The 26,102-nt window shown below is 39.5% G+C and overlaps 1 protein-coding gene across 3 annotated transcripts in view; it reads left to right on the forward strand.

Annotated features, from left to right (window-relative positions):
* The window catches only part of NYAP2 (neuronal tyrosine-phosphorylated phosphoinositide-3-kinase adaptor 2), a 277,159-nt gene that overhangs the window by 197,864 nt on the left and 53,193 nt on the right, over positions 1-26,102 (forward strand). For all 3 annotated transcript variants that reach the window (XM_047722781.1, XM_047722780.1, XM_047722782.1), the window contains one exon: positions 5,538-5,744. In XM_047722781.1, the coding sequence (XP_047578737.1) occupies positions 5,538-5,744 (207 nt within the window). The remainder of the gene's footprint in view (positions 1-5,537; positions 5,745-26,102) is intronic.

Raw genomic sequence — 26,102 nt, forward strand, 5'->3', positions numbered from 1 at the left:
AGTAAATGTTGATGAGGAAGAATGAGTCAGAGAAACTGGGAAAAGTTAGCATCTGGTAGGGGACAGATCTGATGGTAAAAGCCATCAGACCTGGGAAGCTAAGCCCTTCTAGGTGGCCCAGGGCCCCCATGAAGGCATGCAGAGCAAGAGGAGGAATAAGGTAGAAGCCAAAGAGACAAAGTATAAATCCAGATACAGCATAAAGAAGGGGGATTCCTGAGAAGGAACTTCAGAATTAGCTGCATGAAGTGTGATAGAATTGGAAACCTGAAGAAAAATATTTTGGTCATGAAAAAATTGCTCCTAGTCTGTTATCCTTCCTTGTTCTTCTTTAACTTGAACACCGTAAGAAATTTAAGACCACAATATGCAAAGCACACAGTTTGAAAGATGAATGGAATGGAATCTACATACATTTCTCCCAGCAACATTTCAGTTCAAGATCAGATTTCAATGTGAACATCAGACTTAAATTTTTTTAATTTTAAAAAAGATTATTTATTTATTTACTTATTTGTTTGTTTTTTGAGAGAGAGCTCACAGGAGCATGAGTGGGGGGAAGGACAGAGCATCAGGTTTTAGATCAATAGTTGACATTTAGTCCTTCATTGGAGAACAGAGGACCACCACCTTCCATGTAGTTAGCCTTGTGCTACATGATCAGGCTAAGAACTTAGATCTGAAAGAATTAAGATCCCACTTAGAAATTTACCACAGTGCCTAAGATTGACCTTGTTCAGGAAAGTTTATGGTACTAACATCAATTTTGTTTTTCAGGCTTTAAGAAAACATTGAAATATATGGAATGGGATAAATTCTTCCCGATCCTCTGAATAGATTTCTTTGAGGTTTCAATCTGTCTTCTGGTATATATTTCTTAGTCTGATTGTCTGCTCTCCATTTTTTTTTTATTTGCAACAGCTATTTTGAAGATTTTTGTAGTATTTTACTTAGAAAATGCATTTTATAGGGAGCTTCTCATGAATCTATGTAGGAAACTAGATTTATTCCCAAATAAAATTCTCAATAGTACATTTACGATTTTCTTCCAGATTTTTCAGCTTTGTCCTCTGTCTAGGAGGTAGATGTTAAGGTATATCCACACACAAGTCCAGGTAGCACGATTTCTTCCATCCTTTTGTTCAAGTTTCTCTAAATAAATCTGCCAAAATTCACTGAAGTCTAACCTCTGGGGCCTGAAAACAAAGAAGGAAACAAGACTCCTTTTTGTTTCCAAAGCTGAATTGGGCTTTTATTTAGTTGAGGTTGGAGACCTAAGTGACACTTCCCTAGTCTGTGTATGCAAGTAATTTGAATAAGAACAAAGAAACTGATGCTTGTGGAGGTGCTCTGACACACATCCTCAGCCTTTCATATTTAAAATGTTACCCAAAGCCACAGGAAGGAGATTGGATCCAATGTTAGGTATAAGCATTTTTTAGTTTGGTTAGGTTCTGTCCCAGTGGGAGAGGACTGTGAGTGTGCGCGTCTGTGTTTGTCCGTGTGAGAGAGAGATAGTAAATGCTTAATATTGGTAGTGGAAAAAAATACAGAAGTTGATAATAAAAGCAAGCATCTCAATGTTTTGTTCGAAATCTGGAAGAGAAGGTAAAGTGAAACAGATGGGTCATTAGGCTTTGAGGCTGTGACATTTGGAAGCCACAGTTACATTTTCCTTGAAACTGTGAATAAACAGCTTGGAAATAGTCTATGATGTTCTTTTCTGATACTGGTTTTGTTCCATTTGACTCAGGGCACTGAAAAGCAAGTGTTAGTTAAATTGTCTTGTTGTAATTATTATGCAAGAATGTATCACTTTTTAAATATTTTTACTTCCTATATTCGATTTTAGCGTAACTGGGATTCAGGCTTATAGGAGGCCCATTTAAAGGCCAGGAGTCTTCCTGAGGTTGTTATTATAAGACCACCCTCTTGGTTTAAGTTTTATCTCATAAAATAATATTCATGACGTGTTTACACAACTGTATAGCTTTTTGGAGCTGGAAGGAACTATAGCAATGTGCGTAGAAATGAAGAGCAAACAAACGTGAATAGGCAAAGGCTATTTATTCAGAGCTTGCTATAATAAGGCAGTGAGCCTCCATCACTTATAACTGTGGAGATTTGAAGGCAGGGAGAAAAGTAAGAAATTCTTGGTGGGAAATGGGCTAGACTTCAGATAGGACCCAAATGGAGGCTGTTGGCATGGGAAGCTGCAAGCAAGGCCAACCAGGGGGGCATCTTATGTGATTGGATGGGAATGCAGATTTGATTCTCTCCGGTGGTCCCATATTGGAAGCAGGAGCAAAAATTAGGGAAGCTATCAGTTATTAAGTAAATCCTGGCTGTTTTGGGCCAGCTGTCACATGGATTATTGTTTGGCTGCCTGGATTGTTTGTTAGAGATAGTAAGTAGTCTGACTTCCTATAAGTCTGACTCAGGGAGAGTAGACTGGATTTCTGGGCTCATTACCCATATAGATAATGGGTTGGAGTTCTGTTTTCATATGCGGCCTGGCAATTTTCCATTTGTGTTTTCAATTTCTCAGCGATTATCTAGTCCAGATGTAGAAAGATTAAATAAATTCATAAAGAACAAATGGCTAGAGTTTATTTAAATTAATAGTATCTTTTACATGTGTAGCACTACCTAGTTTTAAAAATATATTAAAATGGGGCACCTGGGTGGTTCAGTCATTAAGCGTCTGCCTTGGGCTCAGGTCATGATCCCAGGGTCCTGGGATCAAGCCCTGTGTCAGGTTCCCTGCTCAGTGAGGGGTCTCTCCCTCTCTCCCTCTCTCTCTGCTTGCGTTCCCTCTCTTGCTGTTTCTCTCTCTTTCTGTCAACAAATAAATAAAATCTTAAAAATATTTTTTAAAATGTAGAATATCATTAGATCCTTCCAATTAAATTGGAGAGGTTAGACTGGGCTGGTTTTATCTCTATTTTGTAGTTAAGAAAAATGAAGCTCCGAGAGGAGAACCCAGTGCTCAGTGATGTGGGTTACTGGCCCATGACCATGCCAGAGCTGCAGAGCTAGGCCACTCAGATGACCTCACCTAGGGTTTCTGACTATATTACAAACTATGTCTGCCTCTGCATCATAGATTCAGGCAGTAGGGAACCAAAGTGGGACATTTGTGTTCTCACACTGCTACAAGTCATTGAGTGTTTGAACCAAAACAAAAAGAAAGCAAAATACACATTCTCTGAACCATTTCTGTGATATATTTTTTTTTTCCCACTACAGTCTTTCCCAATGAATCCTCATTTGAATGAAACTTTCAACCTGGTGAATTTTACAACTTGTGATTGTTAGATAATCAGATTTTTGAAAATACTATTAGCTTTGTGTCACTTTAATACATTTACAACACTCGTTTCATTCTCTTGTTCCATTAAGAACATTGTACTTCCCACACACACCAGAAAGATGCCTGAGGAGTTGAGAAAACTACTAAATAAATAAATTAATTAAATACCTATTGAGTAGTATGCAAGGTGCTAAAGACACCAATGAAACAAAACAAATCTTAGCCCCTGCTTCCAAGAACCCAGGACCTTTTGGGAAGAGCAGATACATGGAATGCAGAGATGAGGAAATCCTAGCATGGGGTGGGGATATGGGTGCAGGATATTAAATTGAGTGACCGTGACTGAGAAGCCTTCCAGGAGGAACAAGGACAAGATACAAAGATCTTCAAAACAGATGAGGTAGAAGACAGTAGCACAAAAACAACCTTGTTTGAGTTAGAAGTGGAGTGGGGAGGAAGAAGGTCCAGCCAATTTGGTAGTGTTCCTTGAGCACAGTGTTTATGTGGAAAATGATGCAGTTGGAGAGGAAAGGAAGAATGACAGTGGGAATCTTGTGGGTCATAATAAGGAGATTAGACGTAATTCTGTGGGTAAAAGGAGGCTTCTGGAAGGATTTTAGTCAAGGCTACATTATAAACAGGTCTGCATTTTTTGTTTGTTTTTGTTTTTAAACACTTCTCTATGTGCCTTAGAGAGTGGCTATCACATCCATTCCCTGAGATAACACTGTTTAGAACAGCAAGCAGTGATCACTCATAAACCATCTTTACTACATGTGTTTTTAAGCACTTCTGTATATGTGTAACAGAATGGCTATTGCAATCATTCGCTGAAAAATACACTTGGTTAGATTTGCATTTTAAACAGATCATTTTGACAGTATATGGAGCTCATACTTCAGAGAAACAAGGATAGAGAATAGGAGACAAATTTCAATAATTCAAGGGCAATGATTAGAGTTAGAACCAAACTAATTGAGGTAGATGTGATACAAAGTACAACAGAAGGGAAAGCGAGATATTCACAAATAAAATTTGTAGACTCTGCTGACTGATAGATTTGAGAAGTAACAGTTAAAGAAAAGGAAAGACAAGCATCTAGCTTGGGTGATTGGCTAGACAGGACAGGAGGAACTGCTGGTTTAGGGAGAAGTGGTGTCAGTCCAAGATCTGAAATGTTTTAAATTTGTGTTATCCATGGGATATCCAGATGTACTCACCCAGCAGGCCATTGGATAAATGAGTTAAAGCTAAGGATAATGATTCAGGATTGTGATAAACTATATAGAAATCACTAACAATCCAGGAAGGTAAAAATCACAGGAAGACTGTATATAGAATGAGAAGAATGATGGCTAAGCTTGCATCTTGGGGACGACACATAAGGGATGCATGGAGGAAGGAACATAGGAATGGCAAGAAAGTAGTGTTGGATGTAGAACACAACCCTGGAAGATGGGCCATTATTGAAGCCAAGAGAATTGAAGTTATAAATGAGAATAATCAAAGAGTTGTCAAATGTCTTAAAAAATGTTTTTTAAATTTGCCAATTAGAAGGCAGTAGGTGAGCTTAGCAAAAGCAGTTTTAGCAGAGTGGTGGGCTGAATTCATGAATTCAGAGTGGGTGGCAGGATGAATGGAAGATGAGACAGTAAAGACAGTGAGTCTAACATGCTCTTTAAGAAGTTTCCTTGAAGTTGAGCACCAGAGTTACTAGAAGACTGAAGACTCATTGAGGTTTTCTTCTTCCAATGAGAAAACTATTTCCCAATGATATTAACTTGCACACCTGTTATATTTAAATGTTGTAATCTCCAACACACTCCCAACTTGACAAAAACTCCAAAAACTCCAACACACTCCCAAGTTGACAAAAAAAAAATAAATTAAAAAAAAAATATATATATATATACACACACAAACACACACATTATTTTTATTTATTTGACAGGGGAAGAGACAGCAAGAGAGGGAACACAGGCAGAGGGAATGGTAGAAGCATGCTTCCTTCCCACTGAGCAGGGAGCCCAATGCAGGGCTTGATCTCAGGACCTTGGGACCGTGATCTGAGCCAAAGGCAGATGCTTAACAACTGAGCACCCATGTCCCCCCTCACCACCAAATATATTGAAAATATTTGAGAAAATCGCTCTTTAATGTTTTAAAGGAATCTGGGAAGGATTCAACTTTGGTTTAAGAGAATGTAATTCTGGTTAATACACAGAATCGACAGAGGAACTGAAAGTCCGAAGCCACAGCACGGAGCCATTACCAAAGTTGGACAGCAAAGAGAGAGGTCATCACGGGACATCTTCCAGAGAGCCTGTCAAAGCTCAGGAATGGGATGGAACACCAGGACCGCCCGTGGTTACCAGTAGACTGGGAAGATGTTCTGTGAGCCCCACTTTGTTAGCAGGAAACCACAGCTCAGGTAAGAGAGATAATGGTCTTTCAGTTGCCATTATCACTTAGAGGACCATAACCACAGACATGGCTGTCCCTACTCATAGAGACAGCATATAAGCAGCCCTTCACACCAAGGGATGAGACAATGTGTTATACCACTCCAGGGAGCATTATCCACATGGACGGTAGAGAAGTGAACAATGCTTCTTGGAGCTGTACGGTGAAGCAGCTCTAACAGCTCAGAACATCTTGTATTAAATTTAGTCTAAAGCATCTAGAGGCCTCATTGAAAGCACTTTCAATTTATAAAGTTTAAGTGATTTAGAATTTATGTTTCCTGCGCTTCAGGGATGATTTTAGGCAACTGGGACAAAATGAACAGAAAACGGAAGTGAGGATATATAGGTAACAAAAACCGTCTGAAGGCAGTAGAGAGATTAGATATCCTGAAGCGTGTAGACTGATGATCTGATGATCACAGACTGATGACCATGGGCATGCTGCTAAGTTTCCAGCTCTAAGTCAGAAGAGTTAGAACATTTTAATCAAATACACCTTTAGATTTTACCAGTTGAAATTAAAATCCACAATGCAATTTTGCATTGTTAATAGATAAATATCTATATAAGCATCAAATGTTTAAAAGCAACATATGTTTGCTTTGAAGTGATTAGTCTACATAATGGACTCACAGAGAGCTGTCAATTGAAGGAAAAAAAAAAACCAAAAAAACAAATAATCAGGTGACCTCCTGTAGTTTTCAGGTTTCTATCCCTTAAAAATGTTAGGGTTCTGAAGGAAAGACCAATCCTTTAATGTTCTTTTCAACTCTGATACTCGTCTTGGAAAGCAATTTACATGCATTTAGCCTGTGGACTCTCTGGCAGTTATGCACAAGTTAAAATTGGAACAGGATGAATGATCTCTGTATTTGGGAAGGGATGTTTCTAGAATAGGACCCGGGCAGAGACAGAGCAGTATCTTTCCCAGACTTAAAATGTAACTTATTTCGTGATGGAGCCATAAAAATCTTGGAGAAGAGACAAGTGAATTTAGCAGAAAGTAAAAATTTATTTTTGTTAGTGAAGTATAAATAGCTATAGGTATATGAGAAGATATGTGCATTTTGTCAAAAAGGAAAAGAAACATAGGAACAAATTATATTTTGTAGAAAAAAGCATCTCTCCCTGAGAAGGTTGACCTCACGATTCAGTTGGGACTTAGGATTAATCTTGGGCTTTTTAGTAGTATTTTTTAATTATTTAAATTTGTACCAGTTTGATCAAAAATATGAATAATATGTATTCCTATTATGACTAGAGATACAAAACCAAAAAGCATTACCTGAATTTCTATTAGATAATAGCCACTGTTCTAGTGTCTGAGATCACAGTGTTGAATAAGACATCCTTGCATTCAGGTGTTCGAACTCAAATGAAACACAAATGTGAAACAAAGGGGAAATCACTTAATGTTTCCTGGGAGTATATGATTTTGGGAAGAACCATCAAGGGGTTTGGGTGGGTAAAGTAATAACTGCTTGAGGATGTAACATTTGAGCTAAAGCTTGAAATCTCGGGAGCGGCTTCCCAGGAGGATGATGCAGACGAGGTCTGCCTTCTAGATGGACACCTAAAATTCTATGAGATGGAGCATAATAGTTTGTTTGGAGTGGAAGGTGGGGGAAAACTGACTGAAGAAATTGCAGAGTAGCTTGGTACCAAAAAGCAAGAATGCTGAAATGCTTTCAGCAACAAAATGCCAATTAGCAGTGGCTTAAGTAATAACGGTTTCTGTTAACTCCCCTTAGCACTTGATCTGGAGGGAGGCAGTTCCAGGTATTTTGCAACTGTTGAATGATGTCCTTGAGGACAAAGGGACTTTCTGGCTTTTTGTTTTTTGTTTTTGATTGTTTGTTTTAAAGATTTTATTTATTTATTCGACAGACAGAGATCACAAGTAGGCAGGAGGCAGGCAGAGAGAGAGAGGTGGAAGCAGGCTCCCCGCTGAGCAGAGAGCCCAATGCAGGGCTCGATCCCAGGACCTTGGGATCATGATCCAAGCCGAAGGCAGAGTCTTTAACCCACTGAGCCACCCAGGTGTCCCTGTTTGTTTGTTTTGTTTGTTTTTTAATTTTGCCCTTCTTCTACCTTTGATGATTTTTTTTTTTTTTATGATCATGAGCTGACATTTCTGAGCATTATGCTTCAGCAAAGAGTCCCTTTCATCTAGTCAGTCTAAACTAGGAAACATGTCCTCCAGACCCATCATTCAGTGAAGAGGAATGGGATTTCCATGAGTTTTTAGAGGACCCTTCTTTCTCTTATATCAAAGGGCTTCTGCTTCTACTGGGAAATGAAAGCAACAGTCTGTAATCTCAGGGAGGAAGGGAAGATGGCATTACATAAGCAATGGACAGTATCTGCCACATCATGGTTAGGTTTCCAACATTATGAGATGGATGTTTTGTAGTCACTTAAATATTTTTAAGATAGGTATAATACAGTTTAGTTTTTATCATGAACAATTCACGATCACTCCAAGGTTCAAGAAGGGGTCCCTGGGAGGCCATTAACTAAAATAAAAGTTGTCGAGATGAACTGTGTACCATGGGTTAGGTGGGAAAGTCAGGACTCAATTTTTGACTGTGTTAGGTTGGAAGTGCTCTCAGACATCTAATTAAGAATCTAGTAGACACTTGGAATTAGAAGAGTGTAGGTAAAGAGATTTAGCAATATTACTGACTGAGGCTAGAGACCTTTGGGGGTGGTTAGAACCCTAACACTGGCTGACTCTTAAGTAAAAGAGCAGGAAGCTGAGACGAGAAGGAAGCAGAGATTAGACCCTGGGGAACCCAAACATCTGAAGGTGTGGGCAAAAGAAGAAGAACATGTGAAATAAACAAAAATTAAACAATAAGATGGTCCACAATTCAACTTTTACTGAACATTTGTAAAGGTGCATAAAAATGGGCAAATTGTAATGTTTTTTGACACTGATGTGACTCTTCCAAGAAATTTAGAGTGTAAACAGAATAATAACATACTTTCACTTTCTTCCACTGCAAACTCCTGCAGCATATCTTTTACATTATGACACCTAAAATCTGCTTTCCTGGGTCTTTCAGCTGTGTTTGTAGGGCAGTAAATTGTGTATGACCAGAAGAAACAACATAAATATTTTCATTCCCTCACACTCCATCTTAGATGATGAAAGATGTAGAAAAAGGTGGAAGAACAAGAGATTTCTGGTACATTTTTGATAAAGACTTTTTTGTGTCTCTATTATATTAAAAGAAACTCGAAATACAGGGGAAAATGTGGAATCCCATATATAACAAAGTCAGTTAGGGTTTCTTATGTGCCAGAGAAACTATCAAGATGAACACTCAAGGGGCATCTGGGTGGCTCAGTCCGTTAAGTGTCTGACTCTTGATTTCGGCTCAGATCATGATCTTGGGGTTGTCGGATTGAACCCCACATTGGGCTCTGTGCTGGGCATGGAGCCTGTTTAAGATTCTCTCTCCTTCTCCTGCTGCCCCTTCCTCCCTTCCCAGTTCATGCTCTTTCTCTCTCTCTTACACACACACACACTCAAAAGAGCATTATGATTAAACTTTTCGAAGTCAATCATTCCCAAATATGTCACTGCAATTTTATCTACTGAATCTACCATTGTACCTCTTTTGAGGGAAAGAAGAAAAGGAAAAAGAAGTTTGTTATGTTAGTAGCTTTAATGTTTCTAGAAAGAAAGCACCTAAAATATGCCAATTCTATACTAGAAAATGTCATAGCTTCACTAGCAAAAAAAAATATAAAATGAGAAAGTCTGAAGTTTACTCACCTTTGGTCTTTTTACCAAAAGATGCCCTAGCTAAAGGATACTCATCAGTGAGATGGTCTTTGTCCACAATAAGCAAATAACTAGCAAAGGGCGCATTTTGGACTTGCTGCTTTGGAATGGAAATCAGTATTTACTCTTTTCCTTTTCTTCACACTTCCTGTTTGTTATTGTCCCCTACCAGAAACACTAGAACTGCAACCAGTAATCCTCCTCCCTAAATAACAGAGGTACTCAGGTCCACACCTAACACTACAGAGGAAAGAAGGTTTCACCTGTTACGCCTATCCATACCCCCGTATCTATCAATACCCTGGTCTGCCAACTTTCTGCTTCTGGTTTCTCTCTCTCTCTCAATTACACAAGCGTGCGCGCACACACACACACACACACACACACACACACACTCACGAACTGCTACCAGTCACAGACTATTGCTTTACCAAAAGTAGTTTAGCCACTTGGAATGGCTGCTCTTAACAGCTCTTCTGAGGAATGGAGGGATTGCTGAAGTAAAGCGAAGGAATGTGTCAGGAGATCTCAGTTCTAATTAACATTGCCACTGGTTGCTGTGGTACTCCATTAATGTCACTGTTGTTTAGTAAATCAGAGACTCCCCAGAGGGTGATTCCTGAAGGCGGTAGAGGTCTGGGACCCAAATGCTCATGAAAATAAGGGGGAAAAGTGGAAGCTATACAAGTAAATAGAGTTTTCACAAAAATTCAGATTTCAGTCACTGACTCAATCAACGAATAGTTTCTAAGCTTGTATCCAACTCTGTAATGGTTTCTGGAGGATAAACACACACACAGGGTATACAAAACACGGTCTCTGACCCTCAAAGATCTTACTATGCTTCTTTTTAACACAAAACTATTGAACATAAATAATATATTGAACATATATTAATTAGTATAATAAATGCATTTTTATTGTTATCTACTGTTTACTGTAGATTACTATTCAGAGAAGAGAAAATCAGTGCAGGCTTGAAAAAAGATGGAAAACTTAGTGGAGACCTATAGTCTTAAACCAAGATTATATCAGATCTTTTTAAAAAATAATTTTTTAGAAGATTTTATTTTCTTATTTTTCCAAGGGAGTGCAAGCAGGAGGATGGGGGTCGGGGGAGTCATGCATGCTCCCAGCTGAACAGGGAGCCCGATGTGGGACTTAATCCCAGGACCCTGGGATCATAACCTGAGCTGAAAGCAGATGCTTAACAAATGAGCCACCCAGGCACCCCTAAAATAATATTAATTATTATTAATTGAGCAAAAAGGTATAGAGAGCTTTCCACATGGGGTGAAGTTGAGCAAAGATGGAGGCAAACTTCTGGTGGGTTGGCCTTGCCAGTCTAGACTGAAGAAGCATTTTTGGAAGTAAATTCAGAAGGGCCCTGTCTAAACTCTATGTGGAAAGATCTTGAAAAGATAACCATGTGTGTTTCTGCCATCTTGAGGAGGTCCAACCTGGGATGAGAACTGAGGTGTGAGGCAAGCTGCTGTCACATCAGCGAGTGAATTAGGAGAGGGGACTCCTTCAAAATAGACATCCTTTGCTTGCACATTACATACATGGGAATGCTCCTGACTTCCATAAAGGAAAACATTTTCCCCATTTTCCTGGAAACTTGAAGCCCTTTTGGTGTAAGTTATATATTTCCACAATTTTTAGGAGCTTAGACATGGAAAAAATATTTCTCCATTGCAGAGAAAATCCACTGCATACCAATGAACGTCTGACTGAATGATGAAAATGCAGGTGACCTGGAAAGCACAGGAGCCTCTCCAGGGCCCAGAAGCTACTCAGTGCCAGCTAATGTTCACCATGAGAGCTGTTTATCCCAAATCTCAAGATTTAATTGCTCTTATGTGAGATCTCCCAATTTTTAAATACAGTTCAATTTTCAGTTTAAAAAAAAAAGATTCTAATAGTTTAATTCCTCTGACTGGGTAAGACCTAAAGTCTACCGATTTGTCTTTTCTGGCTTATAAAGTCAAGCAGTGACATCCCTTTGGGCGGAGGCATAGAAATGACCCTGAAACAGAGAGGCTGGGTTATAGGAGAAACAGCAGGTGTCAATAGACATCCTGCCCTCCTGGCTTTTATTTTTCAGAAGCTGCAGCTCCTTGAGAAGGATGTGCTGTTGGTATGAATGGGGATTAAAGAGTGGTAGATAGCTTTTTATTTTAAAGATTCTATTTATTTGAGAGGGAGAGAGCATGCACACCAGCAGAGCATGCACACGAGCCAGGGAGGCAAAAAGGGGTAGAGGGAGTGGCCGAGGGAGAAGGAGAAGCAGAATTCCCTCTGAGCCGGGAGCCCACAGGGCTTGATCCCAGGAATCTGGGGTCATGACTCAAGCCAAAGGCGGACAGTTAGCCGACTGAGCCACCCAGGTGCCCCGAAAGTAGTAAACAGTTTTTGATTATCAAAAAGGGAGGTGTTGTTTTTGTTTGTTTGTTTGTTTGGTTTGTTTGGTTTTTTTGTTTGTTTGTTTTTAAATTTTAGAAGAGAAACAGAAGTGTGACATTCTGTGAATAGTAAGGACTATGATCTTATCCTTTCATAGCATCCTGGTAAAGTGGCCTGGCCTCTGACTGGGAGGACGGGTGGATGGACTAGTGTTTACAGGCAGTTTCCAGTGAAGGTGGACTTTATGCTTTATGGTTTCAAATTCCCAAATATAGAATTCTGTACTTCACGGGGCTTTTAATGCCTGGAGAAGAGACTTCCCCCTGATGACCAGTGTTGTCTGAAGACTAAAAGATCCATCTTATCTAATCTGCTCTGTAGAATAATTCTGGGCCTTTTCATGACCCGCAGAGAAATATTTTCCACCGCCATTCCTGAGTTAGCCCTTCATGTCCAAGAAGAGTCCTGTGCACACAAGTTCAGGGAAGCAAGACCATATATGGATTTGATTCCATTTAAAGAAAACAAAGGAATGTGCCATTTTTCACAAGCCATGTTGGAGAGTGAATTGTATATGACTAGTAAAGCATGCATGAAGTATAACTGTGGTTGGGCATCCAGTAGATCTAGATTTAAATTTGAATCTGGTTTGTTTTGTTTTTTTTAACTGTTGATAATAGTAGGTGTGTCCCATCATGTCACCGAGCTCCATCATAAGATAGATGATAATTGTATCTAACTCATAGATGCTATTGAGAAGTAATGGTGTGAATTAAAATGAGAATAATGTATTAACACACTTAGCATGGTGTCTGGGAGCACAACAGATATTAGTAATACTAGTTATCATTATGATTTCAGACACCTTTCCGAGTATCTTTGTGAGAGAGCAGAGAGAATCACTGATACCAGGTGATACAGGGAAGGTTCTCATTAAGTAGTGGCATTTGAGCTAGGATGTGAACTGAGTTAATTAGACAGGGGAACAGAGCAGAGAAAGTGCAGGCAAAGTGGGGATCATGGTGTTTTGGCTGGGGAGGGTGAGAATTCGGGTTCCAATCTGACCACGTAGCACACCCATCCCCCAGACTAGATTCATAAAACCGTCAGTCACAATTCTACTTCACCTTCCGAGCACCTCTTTGAAGACTGGAAGATCCAGAGATGTTTGGGTGTTAACCAAAGGCTTAATAATTGGATGCCTGCCAGGAGATGTAGCTGAATGGGGCCATTTAATATAAGCACAGAAAACTGGGATCCAGCAAAGGGAACGATGATTGAATTCAACATGTAGTCTTTGATACTGTATTTTACCAGTTGATTTTAAGAAAGATGTTTTCCTCTTGAAAAATTCTGAAGCATATTTACTATAGTCTACTTGGTAATGCTGGAATCAATGACCTCAGTTTTTGTCTGATAAACCTCCCAGCAGCTATATCTCAAAAACATTCAGGATTCAGTGCTTCATATCCAGGAAGGGTCCCAAGCACACAAAATGAGCAGCATCAGATTGGGTGGCAGGAACTGGGAAATGGTGAAACAGTATTTATGATAATAATTCCTGGCAGAACACTAAATCTATACATTCCCCCCCCCCTTTTTTTTTAAATTAAGTAGGCTTCACAGCCATTGTGGGGTTTAAACTCCCTGATACCAAGAGTCCCGTGCTCTATGGACTGAGCCAGCCATGCCCCGCCACCCACCCCGCCCTGTTATTTTTAGTGCAAGTAAACCATGTTTTGCAACAATGTTAGTAAATTAATATTTGGTGGGAATGATTTGAGGAAATTATGTAACACTGCTGTACCCCAGTTTTTCTATCATTATAAAAAAGATACAGGAAATCTCACTGTGTAGGTCATTATGAGGATTAAATTTAAAAATGCATTGAAAAGCCTCGTATAAAGCTGGCTTATAATAGCTAGTGAGCCCACAGTTTATTTTGTTACCATTCAATTTTATTGTAACGTTTAAGATTTTTTTTTCTAGGACCAAGACTGAATGTTTCCTTTGGAAAGTGCAGCTCATTGCAATTGTGATACAGGGTTTTCTCTAGATACACATAATGTAACTGGCTCCAGTATCACTATTACTGAAACAGCCCATGCTTCTTTTATTTGTGCACTTTCCAACAAAGATTTTAGGCCAGTGCCACGGCTGTTTTGGGGTTCCCCTGAGTCTATATTCATAAAATTTGGAGAAAGGATCAGGTGCAGGCTTTAAGACTTGGTTACTGAATTATACAGAGTTATCAAAAAAATCTTAATCTCTCTCACAGCGTTTCTGTTCTGCTTGGTAGCAATGAATGGGATTTAAAATCATGTTGCCAAGGATGTGGGAAACATAAGAAAATATTGATAGCTCCAAATGTACACATATCCTTCCATAAATATCTGACTTGACATTCATTCATCTTTTCATTCATTCATTCATTCCCTTTGCATTTATTTTCTAACATATTTATTCAGCTCTCCTCTGTGTCATTGCAGGGGCGAGATGCAGAGGGGCAGAGTGTGCAAGGCAACCATGGTAGACTAGACCCATACTCCCAGTGCATAGTCTAACAGGGAAGACAGAAAATAAAATAAAAGATTCTAATAAATGTTATGAGGGGGAAATACTAGGCACCGTGACATGATTTATTCTCTGGTGATTCAGACAGGCTTCCTGGAGAAAGTGATATTAAATTTGATACTGGCATGACACGTAAGTGCTAGAAAGTAAGAAGGGTAGTGTGTTCCCTAGAGCTCACTCACTGAAGTGTGGCTGAAAAAGATTTGCTTTTAGAACTTGATTAGTATTAAACATTTTGATATAACTGTGTAATTCCCGAACTATATCCTCTTCTATTTTTTCCATTTCTTCATATGGTCTGGCACTTTTGGGATGCATTATGGTCCCAGTACCCTCCTTCCTTGCATCCACACCCTTTGCAATGTGCTTTCAGAGCTCCTTATCAAGAAAGTAAGGTCTACTCCTTGAATCTGGGTTAGCTTTGGGTCTTGTCCTGACCAGTGAATGAGATGAAAGGAACTGTGTGTCCTGTGTCTGAGCCTCAGCCTCAAGAATGCTTCTACTTGTTCTCTTCCAATCCTACCACCACCACATAAACAAAACAGAGCTAGCCTGTGGGAGGAAGAGATACATGGAGGAAAGCCAAGAGTCTTCAGCCTTCCGCATGCCAACCCCAACATGTGAGAAAGCATAACATGACAAAGTGGAAACACCTCCTTGAACCACAGCTGACCACAGATGACAAGTGAGCCCAGCCGAGACCAGAAGACTCCCTCAACCTATTCATGGGCTCATGAACAAAACTAAATGAGTGATGTTTTCGGTCATTGAGTTTGGGTGTAGCCTAAAATAATTAACTGAAATGGATACCACGGTTTGTTTCAGATTTGCTGATTTTTCCCTCAGACGGAGATGCTTTATTGTGATGATTATATGAGTAGAGCATGTTCCCTGAAACACAGAAAGTCAGAGTAAAAAGTGATCTTCACTTTTTGCTTCACCATCCCGTGTTTCAAAGCATCATTTTTGACTGCCGTGGTTGTGCTATCGAGCTTTGTGTTGCTAGGAACCATGAGTTCTCTCTCATTTTTACTATGCAGCAAGAACAAACAACCAATCTGTAGAGTTCAGGCCCCCGCCGTAATCTGGGCTTTGCTGTAGGATGTTGACTAACTTCCTGCTTGGCTGCCAGCAGCCCTGAGCAGCTGTGGGCTTTAGCGTCTATGACCCTCCAGGCTGTCATTCTATACCGTGGGCTTAGGCACCAGAAGACAGCTCTCCACATCTGCTCTACTTCTCAGTTATAATTGGGTGCATTGGTTATTTCCTCCGGGAACACCGGCCAGATCCCGTTGCTAGGTTCTGCACAGTATTTTCACACTCTAGAGTTTAACGCTCTTTCTTAATTCTCGTAGTAAACACATAACAGAATTCTCATTTGGAGAGCCTTCAGAGAGCAATGTAAGTCATATCCCCAACAGCCCACTTTTATTTCTCTGTGGGAAACTGTGACTTCTGCCTGCTAGAATTTGTGATCACCAGAGAAATTGTTTTGTTTGTATCTCTGCTGATACTGGTGATATGGCTTTAAGAAACCAACCAGAAAAGGGGAACATGGGGCGAGTTACCATTTTAAATAGCCAGAATGTGTCTTTACAGGGTTTGAAGGTAAATAAACAGGGTATAACATGCAGAAGAATAATTTTAAAATGATACAAGGTAATTACTCTCATACTGCAAGGCAGAAAGCTAGACCACAGCAGAACTTGCAAAAAAAAAAAAAATTGATCAAAATGAATTTTGTTGTCCTTGAGTGAACTCTCATCTCTAGCCTAGCAAAGTGGTTGCAGACTGAGAGGCTAGACACTAGGTATTAGGGAGACTTGGGGATAGACTGTGTGTGTGTGTGTGTGTGTGTGTGTGTGTGTGTGTGTGTGTGTGTGTGAAAGAGAGAGAGAAAGAGAATGAGAGAGAGATGAGTCTCCACCCTTGATAGAATACTTCCCAGTGGGTAATCAAGAGGGGGAAACTGACTGATGGGACTACCTGGAAATCTCACTACTGGATTCTAGTCATTGAGGAAACACAATAAAATAAAAGTACAAAAGATTAGCTGAATGGCTGCTGCTCACAGAGCAGAAGGTTGCCTGGCTGGTAACTCTCTGGCCACTGATGGTGTGTTAAAGATATGTATAAAGTGTGTTTCCTGGGGACCAGATTAGGCCACAGAGCCATCTAGGGGTGGTTTCGGTCATGTGACTGCCCAGAGTGGCAGGGACTCTGAAGGACCTGGCTCAAGGTGCCTGACAGGGTGTCCAGAGGGCAGACATCAAGGGGACCAGTAGGTGAGATACAACCAGTCAAGGGGGGCCTTCTGGGTACATTTGAAAACACCCCAAGAAGAAGGATATTTACCACCTTTCCATCCCTATTACCAGAGAGTGAGAAACATTAGCTCATGCTGGTGTCAGTGAAAAGCTTTCCTACTCCCTCACCTCAACCCCTTCCTCCTATCTCAGCCCCTGTGAAGGCAGACATGGGGAGGACCGAGTTAGGGGCAAGTTAGGGGTAGCCACCTGGAGATGAGGTAGAGAGAAATGTGGTCTCCTCTGTGCCAGGAACAGGGCTAAATTCGCCAAGAGAGAAGTGTTTTCTTGAAACAAAGTTCAACATTGTAATTAATGTAAAAAACAAGGCATTTGAATTATTACTCTAATAAGACTTTTTTTTTTGACTTGAAGAAATTGAAAAAAGTTTAATTATCAAAATAAAAAGGAAATTTCAGGAAGTTGGCCTAGTGTTTAACCAAAAGACAATAAAGGACTACCTGCTACCCTACAGCTGGTTAGAACTGGTTTGTGGGGCGAATAGAATAACATTGCTTTCTGATTGCATCTGAGGTCTTCTGTGTTCCAGTTAAGTATACAAGTTTAAAGAAAACAGAACTTGATGTAATTGCAAAGTGTGCTCTGAGATTATTGCAAATTGTATATAAGCTGAATTATGGAATTTAAGTTTATCCCTTTTACGGGTCATTTGTGACCCATTTAAAAGAATGCCTTATATTGGGGCATCTGGGTGGCTCAGTTAGTTGAGTGTCTGATTCTTGATTTCGGCTCAGGTCATGACCTCAGGGTCATGGGACTAACCCCCAAATTGGAATCCATGCTCACTGCTGGAGATTCTTTCTCTCTCTCTCTCCCCCTCCCTCTGCCCCTCCTCAACTCATGCACATGTGCACACTCTCTCAAATAAATAAATCTTTAAAAAATAGAATAATACCTTATATTTATATGCTATGTGTTAGCTTTTAAAATATTTTCATAAGTGCTATCTCATTTGATCTTCACAAGAACCTATGTGTCTGTGACCTGGTGTTATGACCTGATTATTTAGGTGACCAAACCGCTCAAGAAGCTCAAGAGAAATCAGGTGAATTGCCCAGACCCATTGGTATGTAGCAGATTCAAGCCAAGAAGTAGATTTCAGGCTTCTGACCCTTAGGACTGCTCTCTTCCCGTGATTTAATTAGACTGGGTTTCCCTCTTTCCACCTCCATGCTTGTGAATTCATTAATGTGTTCATCCATTCATTTATTCAGCTAATTGTTTTCGATATGAAGTTATAAAGCATTGAACACGTTTGTGGTGTTGGGGTAGATTGCCGTTAACAACAAAAGTTAAAAACGTAATCACAATCTGTAAGCAAAGCCAATGAGAAGTACAGCACACTTCCTCCTGCATGTGTTACACAGCCCCTGGGTGACATGGGAGCAGTGGAGTCAGGTGTATGAGGTACAAGAGAGCAGTGTGGTGCGAGGAAGCCGAGGGCCTGATGAAGGCTTGGCCCGGCTGGACACATCGCTGATTCTGGTTTTACCTAAGAATGATAGGAAGCCATTTATGGATTTTAAACATGGGGGTTGTGTGATCAGATTTACCAAGTCAGCTAATGTATCATCATCCTAAACCAAAGGAAACAGAATTATGAAGATAAGTACGCTGCCCCAAATAACCTGCCTCATAAATCCGAAGAAGAAATGGTTTCTCTGCTCCCTAGTCCATGAAATTCCTCTGTTCCTATAACTGAGAGGTACTTATAACTGATTGTTTTGATCTACCTAAAAATTCATTCTCGAACACCTGAGCCAGCATGTCACCCTTCCCCCGCCCAGAAAAAACAAAAAACAAAAAACCCAGCAACATATTATGTGTGTTTGTTTTTCTTTAGTTCCCTCATTTACTCATTCAGCAAACTTCTCCCAGTGAGAACATCTGTTTAACAGCACGGTATGTGGTGATGACAGATGACCTCTGCTTCCGAAGACCTTCTATCTGCTTTTGATGGGGTCGATTTCAAACAGCACGAGGGCATTCTTGCCCCGACCCAGTACGACAGGATGCTGGACTTGGTTCTGTAGCAGTTTTCTGGGTTCTCTCTAAACCATTTATATTCTTTTTCTAATTTTTTTTTTTCTATCAGTATGGTTGGTTTAAGTTATGGGAACAGTATGGAGTCAAGGAATTTGATGATACTAATTGGTGCACGTCTGTGTGTGTGTGTGTGTGCACGCGCACACGTGCATGTAGCCACTTACAGCTTTCAAGCTTGGGTCTTATGTGATCCAATTTGCAGAGTCAGCTAACTTATTATCATATGCTATGTATAACTCTCTGTGTGAGTACACACACACACACACACATGCACAGTCCCTTAAACTGGATTTTTGCTAAATATGTGCATAGACCATGACGTTGTATACTATCCAGATACCCTGAAGACTGGTGAGAAAAAATACAACTTGAGAGTAATTTCGTTCTTATTAGAGAAAATTCTGAATTTCTGTGTACTCCCTGATTCTCTTGGGGAAAACTAGTGAACCAGGCATAAACAATTCAGATAGCACAGAAGGTACCTTCACCTACTTGCCTCTCAATAGATTATTCCTGTTTGAGAACCACAGTGACAATGCTCCAGTGTTGACTCTAGTGACAGCTCCTTGTAGCTGTCCCTGTGGGGAGCATGGATCCACCCTGTAGCCTTTCTCAGAGTTCCCCCCCCACACACACACATTGCTTCCCAGTTGTCAGTAGTTGGCTTTCTTTGGAAAAGCCCTGTGGGTATGCAGCACCAACAGCACCCACAAAGAATGCCCTGTTTCTGCGAAAATCCTTAGTAGACATTACAAAGAAGACTTAGGCTGGGCATTTACAGAGACTAGTTCTGGAAGCTTTGTCAGACTACCAGAATACATACCAAATCAAAGCACTCCCACCTGCTGTCCAAAACAGGCACTACATTTTTCCCCTCCTTAGTTTTGTTAGTATTAAATTCCATTGAAGTCTGGTCAATGTATTTTTGTCTTTTTGCTGGAAACTTGGAAAAAGTGAAAAAATGGGAGACTATGCTTTTTTATTAATGAGAAGTGTATAAATAATTCACCTTTACCCTAGCTTTTTTTTTTTTTTTTTTTAAGATTTTATTTATTTGAGAGAAAGCACGATGGCAGGGGGAGGGGAGGCAGAGGCAGAGGGAGAAGCCAAATTTCTACAGAGCAGGAAGCATGATGCAAGACTGAGATTACTGGTTATGTTGCTCTCCAAAGGAAATTCAAACTGCTATTCCAGAAAAATAAGAGTGAACAGATTCTGGACAGGTGAAAAAAATGGCAGATGACCATTACCTCTCCTAAACTGAATTTCGAAATATTTTTTGTCCTGTTTTACCATTTACTGCCAAAACTTTACCAATAATTTTAGAAAATGTTAGCAAATGACAGACTTGTTATGCTTAATCCTAACAACACTGTTACAAAAATAAAGTACAGAAAGTAGATCAGAAAGGAGGAATAAAGGACGTCTGGGTAGCTCAGTGGCTTAAATGACTGACTTGATTTCTCAGGGTCCTGGGATCAAGCCCCACATAGGGCTCCATGCTCAGCAGGAGATCTGCTTCTCTGTCCCCCCCCCCCCCCCCCGTCTCCTGCTCTCTACCCACTCTTGCTCCCTGCCTCTCTAAAATAATAAATAAATATTTAAAAAAAAAAGAAAGGAGGAATAAAAGCAGTGACCTTAGTAAACTAAGCTCATGATTGATCAAGAGTATTTTTGAGACCATTTCAATTATTCCAACAGATTTCATTTATGAATGTCAAAGAATCAGTGGGTGAGCCTTGGAGCTTGCTTCTTATTATAAGTCATTTAAAAGTGTCCTGAGAATTTTGATGACTTCCCTCGGGCCTCAGAGGCAGGTAATAGCGCTCCTTGGACATAGCCAAAGAGACTTTCCTAGGGCAGCATTTCAAAACTGGTTGTTCCCAAATCCCCTGAAGTTTTCAAAGGTTTTCCCATGTTTCTGTGCTTCAGCATGGTATTTTCCTCTGTTTCATTTTTTTTAATACTCCAATGGCATATTAATTGCATAAAAAGTTACCTTTTTAAGGGAACTCTTAGGGCACTGGCAGTCTTATATAAAATAACTGTTCTCAAACTCTTCAGTCTCAGGACCCCTTATTTTCTTAGAATTTATTGAGAATTCCAAAGAGGTCTCCTAAAGTGGAGGTTAAATTTAACATATGGGTTAAGTCTAACAATCCTTATCATATTAGAAATTAAAATTAAAAACTTAAAAATGATTCATTAAAAATAATAAATCCATTATATCTTAGCATAAATAACATTTTTTCATGAAAAATAGCCATATTTCTTAAATTACAACAAATGGTGAAGAGATTAAAATAATTTTACATATTTGTAAATCTCTTTAATGTCTGACTTAATAGAGCATAGATTCTTCTATCTGCTTTGGATACAATCTGTTGTAATATGTTGCCTTCGTTAAAACATATGAAGGAAATCTGGCTTTGTATAGATGTGTAACTGAAAAAAGGAGGAATTTATTAATAGCTCTTTCATATAGTTGTATATATCCTTCTTTAATATCCTACCCAAACTCAAAGGATAACAGTTTCATAAGGGTTAATTACGTATCAATAAACTCATCATGTTCTGTTGCATTAAAATCCATTGGTCTATCTTGCAGTTTAAATGGGTCTTTTATCCATGCATGATTTATAACATCATGCTTTTAGGAAGTATCGGTTCACAAAGTCATGCAAATCTTCCATATGTTGACACATTTCATTATAAAAATCAATACAGCACATTAATTAATATCACCACTGATCTCATAAGAGAAGACTTTAAGTATTAGCATGCTGTCAAGCTCCCAGTGGTGCCTACAAGCTTTTCAAAATTTTAGTTCCTGCTTGAAAGCTCAGATTTATCATTGTCTACAAATTCTGTCCGTTGTCTTCCTTAAAGCAATCGACTTATTTCATTCATTTTTGAGAAAATATCTGCCAAATATTCAAGTTTGTGTGGCAGTGAAAAATACGTGATTATTAGAAATTGGTGCTATTGCTTTGATGTGCTAAGGTAACAGCAGATTTATCCAGCATTGTTTTTAGACTTTGTGAATTCGTCAACACTGGGAAAAGCAACAAACATCTTACTTAGTACTTCTTTGAAAATAGTTTGACCTCATGTCACCACCTCCTCCCAGGATCTTGGAGATTTCCAGCTGTTTTGCTATAGAGTGAACAAACATGGCCATTACTGGAGATCACATTGAAGTTTGCCACGTGGACTTGACCAGGCATGCTCTTATATAAATCTTATTCCCAGGCCCATATCACTATTGCTTTGTATATGTTTATAATGCTTCAAGTGGTTCAAGACAGAAGCACAGGTCCACGGCCACTGAAGTGGAACCTGCTCCAAGGAGCAAATTATATTGGACCAAATTTTGTCTCAAGATCCTTGCTCTTAAATAAAGCACAAAAACCAATGGTATAAACAAAAGACATCATTAGTATTGATTTTCTTTTGTTAGGAATAAAGAATTTTTACATTAATAAGGTGGGTGACGTATAAATTGAATCTTTATTTTTTTCTCCTTTGTTATTTAAAAGTGAAAGATAACATTTTAGAAACAGGTTAAATTACTGTTATATTTTCATTCCTTATATCAGTGATGAGAGGATTTTATTCTATTTTTGCTTTTTTGTTTATTCTATTTTTCATATGGTAACACAAAGTGAAATTTCTTTTTTTTTTATTATTTTTTTATTTTTTCAGCATAACAGTATTCATTATTTTTGCACCACACCCAGTGCTCCATGCAATCCGTGCCCTCTACAATACCCACCACCTGGTGCCCCCAACCTCCCACCCCCCACCCCTTCAAAATTCTCAGATCGTTTTTCAGAGTCCATAGTCTCTCATGGTTCACCTCCCCTTCCAATTTCCCTCAACTCCCGTCTCCTCTCCATCTCCCCTTGTCCTCCATGCTATTTGTTATGCTCCACAAAGAAGTGAAACCATATGATAATTGACTCTCTCTGCTTGACTTATTTCACTCAGCATAATCTCTTCCAGTCCCGTCCATGTTGCTACAAAACTTGGGGATTCATCCTTTCTTTCTTTTTTTTTTTTTTTTTTTTTACAGCTTTATAAACATATATTTTATCCCCAGGGGTACAGGTCTGCGAATCGCCAGGTTTACACACTTCACAACACTCACCATAGCACATACCCTCCCCAATATCCATAACCCCACCCCCTCTTCCAACCCCCTCCCCCCATCAACCCTCAGTTTGTTTTGTGAGATTAAGAGTCACTTATGGTTTGTCTCCCTCCCAATCCCATCTTGTTTCAATTACTCTTCTCCTACCCCCTCAACCCCCCATGTTGCATCTCCTCTCCCTCATATCAGGGAGATCATATGATAGTTGTCTTTCTCCGATTGACTTATTTCGCTAACCATGATACCCTCTAGTTCCATCCACGTCGTCACAAATGGCAAGATTTCATTTCTTTTGATGGCTGCATAGTATTCCATTGTGTATATATACCACATCTTCTTTATCCATTTGTCTGTAGATGGACATCTAGGTTCTTTCCATAGTTTGGCTATTGTAGACATTGCTGCTATAAACATTCGGGTGCATGTGCCCCTTCGGATCACTATGTTTGTATCTTTAGGGTAAATACCCAGCAGTGCAATTGCAGGGTCATAGGGTAGTTCTATTTTCAACATTTTGAGGAACCTCCATGCTGTTTTCCAGAGTGGTTGCACCAGCTTGCATTCCCACCAACAGTGTAGGAGGGTTCCCCTTTCTCCGCATCCTCGCCAGCATCTGTCATTTCCTGACTTGTTCATTTTAGCCATTCTGACTGGTGTGAGGTGATATCTCATTGTGGTTTTGATTTGTATTTCCCTGATGCCGAGTGATATGGAGCACTTTTTCATGAGTCTGTTGGCCATCTGGATGTCTTCTTTGCAGAAATGTCTGTTCATGTCCTCTGCCCATTTCTTGATTGGATTATTTGTTCTTTGGGTGTTGAGTTTGCTAAGTTCTTTATAGATTTTGGACACTAGCCCTTTATCTGATATGTCATTTGCAAATATCTTCTCCCATTCTGTCAGTTGTCTTTTGGTTTTGTTCACTGTTTCCTTTGCTGTGCAAAAGCTTTTGATCTTGATGAAATCCCAAAAGTTCATTTTTGCCCTTGCTTCCCTTGCCTTTGGTGATGTTCCTAGGAAGATGTTGCTGCGGCTGAGGTCGAAGAGGTTGCTGCCTGTGTTCTCCTCGAGGATTTTGATGGATTCCTTTCTCACATTGAGATCCTTCATTTATTTTGAGTCTATTTTCGTGTGTGGTGTAAGGAAATGATCCAATTTCATTTTTCTGCATGTGGCTGTCCAATTTTCCCAACACCATTTATTGAAGAGGCTGTCTTTGTTCCATTGGACATTCTTTCCTGCTTTGTCGAAGATGAGTTGACCATAGAGTTGAGGGTCCATTTCTGGGCTCTCTATTCTGTTCCATTGATCTATGTGTCTGTTTTTGTGCCAGTACCATGCTGTCTTGATGATGACAGCTTTGTAATAGAGCTTGAAGTCCGGAATTGTGATGCCACCAACTTTGGCTTTCTTTTTCAATATTCCTTTGGCTATTCGAGGTCTTTTCTGGTTCCATATAAATTTTAGGATTATTTGTTCCATTTCTTTGAAAAAAATGGATGTTACTTTGATAGGAATTGCATTAAATGTGTAGATTGCTTTAGGTAGCATAGACATTTTCACAATATTTATTCTTCCAATCCAGGAGCATGGAACAGTTTTCCATTTCTTTGTGTCTTCCTCAATTTCTTTCATGAGTACTTTATAGTTTTCTGAGTATAGATTCTTAGTCTCTTTGGTTAGGTTTATTCCTAGGTATCTTATAGTTTTGGGTGCAATTGTAAATGGGATGGACTCCTTAATTTCTCTTTCTTCTGTCTTGTTGTTGGTGTAGAGAAATGCAACTGATTTCTGTGCATTGATTTTATATCCTGACACTTTACTGAATTCCTGTACAAGTTCCAGCAGTTTTGGAGTGGAGTCTTTTGGGTTTTCCACATAGAGTATCATATCATCTGCGAAGAGTGATAGTTTGACTTCTTCTTTGCCGATTTGGATGCCTTTAATTTCCTTTTGTTGTCTGATTGCTGAGGCTAGGACTTCTAGTACTATGTTGAATAGCAGTGGTGATAACGGACATCCCTGCCGTGTTCCTGACCTTAGCGGAAAAGCTTTCAGTTTTTCTCCATTGAGAATGATATTTGCGGTGGGTTTTTCATAGATGGCTTTGATAATATTGAGGTATGTGCCGTCTATCCCTACACTTTGAAGAGTTTTGATCAGGAAGGGATGCTGTACTTTGTCAAATGCTTTTTCAGCATCTATGGAGAGTATCATATGGTTCTTGGTCTTTCTTTTATTAATGTGTTGTATCACATTGATTGATTTGCAGATGTTGAACCAACCTTGCAGCCCTGGAATAAATCCCACTTGGTCGTGGTGAATAATCCTTTTAATGTACTGTTGAATCCTATTGGCTAGTATTTTGGCGAGAATTTTTGCATCTGTGTTCATCAAGGATATAGGTCTGTAGTTCTCTTTTTTGTTGGGATCCTTGTCTGGTTTTGGGATCAAGGTGATGCTGGCCTCATAAAATGAGTTTGGAAGTTTTCCTTCTATTTCTATTTTTTGGAACAGTTTCAGGAGAATAGGAATTAGTTCTTCTTTAAATGTTTGGTAGAATTCCCCCGGGAAGCCGTCTGGCCCTGGGCTTTTGTTTGTTTGGAGATTTTTGATGACTGTTTCAATCTCCTTACTGGTTATGGGTCTGTTCAGGCTTTCTATTTCTTCCTGGTTCAGTTGTGGTAGTTTATATGTCTCTAGGAATGCATCCATTTCTTCCAGATTGTCAAATTTGTTGGCGTAGAGTTGCTCATAGTATGTTCTTATAATTGTCTGTATTTCTTTGGTGTTTGTTGTGATCTCTCCTCTTTCATTCATGATTTTATTTATTTGGGTCCTTTCTCTTTTCTTTTTGATAAGTCTGGCCAGGGGTTTATCAATCTTATTAATTCTTTCAAAGAACCAGCTCCTAGTTTCGTTGATTTGTTCTATTGTTTTTTTTTATTTCTATTTCATTGATATCTGCTCTGATCTTTATGATTTCTCTTCTCCTGCTGGGTTTAGGGTTTCTTTCTTGTTCTTT

This window comes from Lutra lutra, chromosome 3 (assembly GCF_902655055.1).
Source record: "Lutra lutra chromosome 3, mLutLut1.2, whole genome shotgun sequence".
Lineage (NCBI taxonomy): Eukaryota > Metazoa > Chordata > Mammalia > Carnivora > Mustelidae > Lutra > Lutra lutra.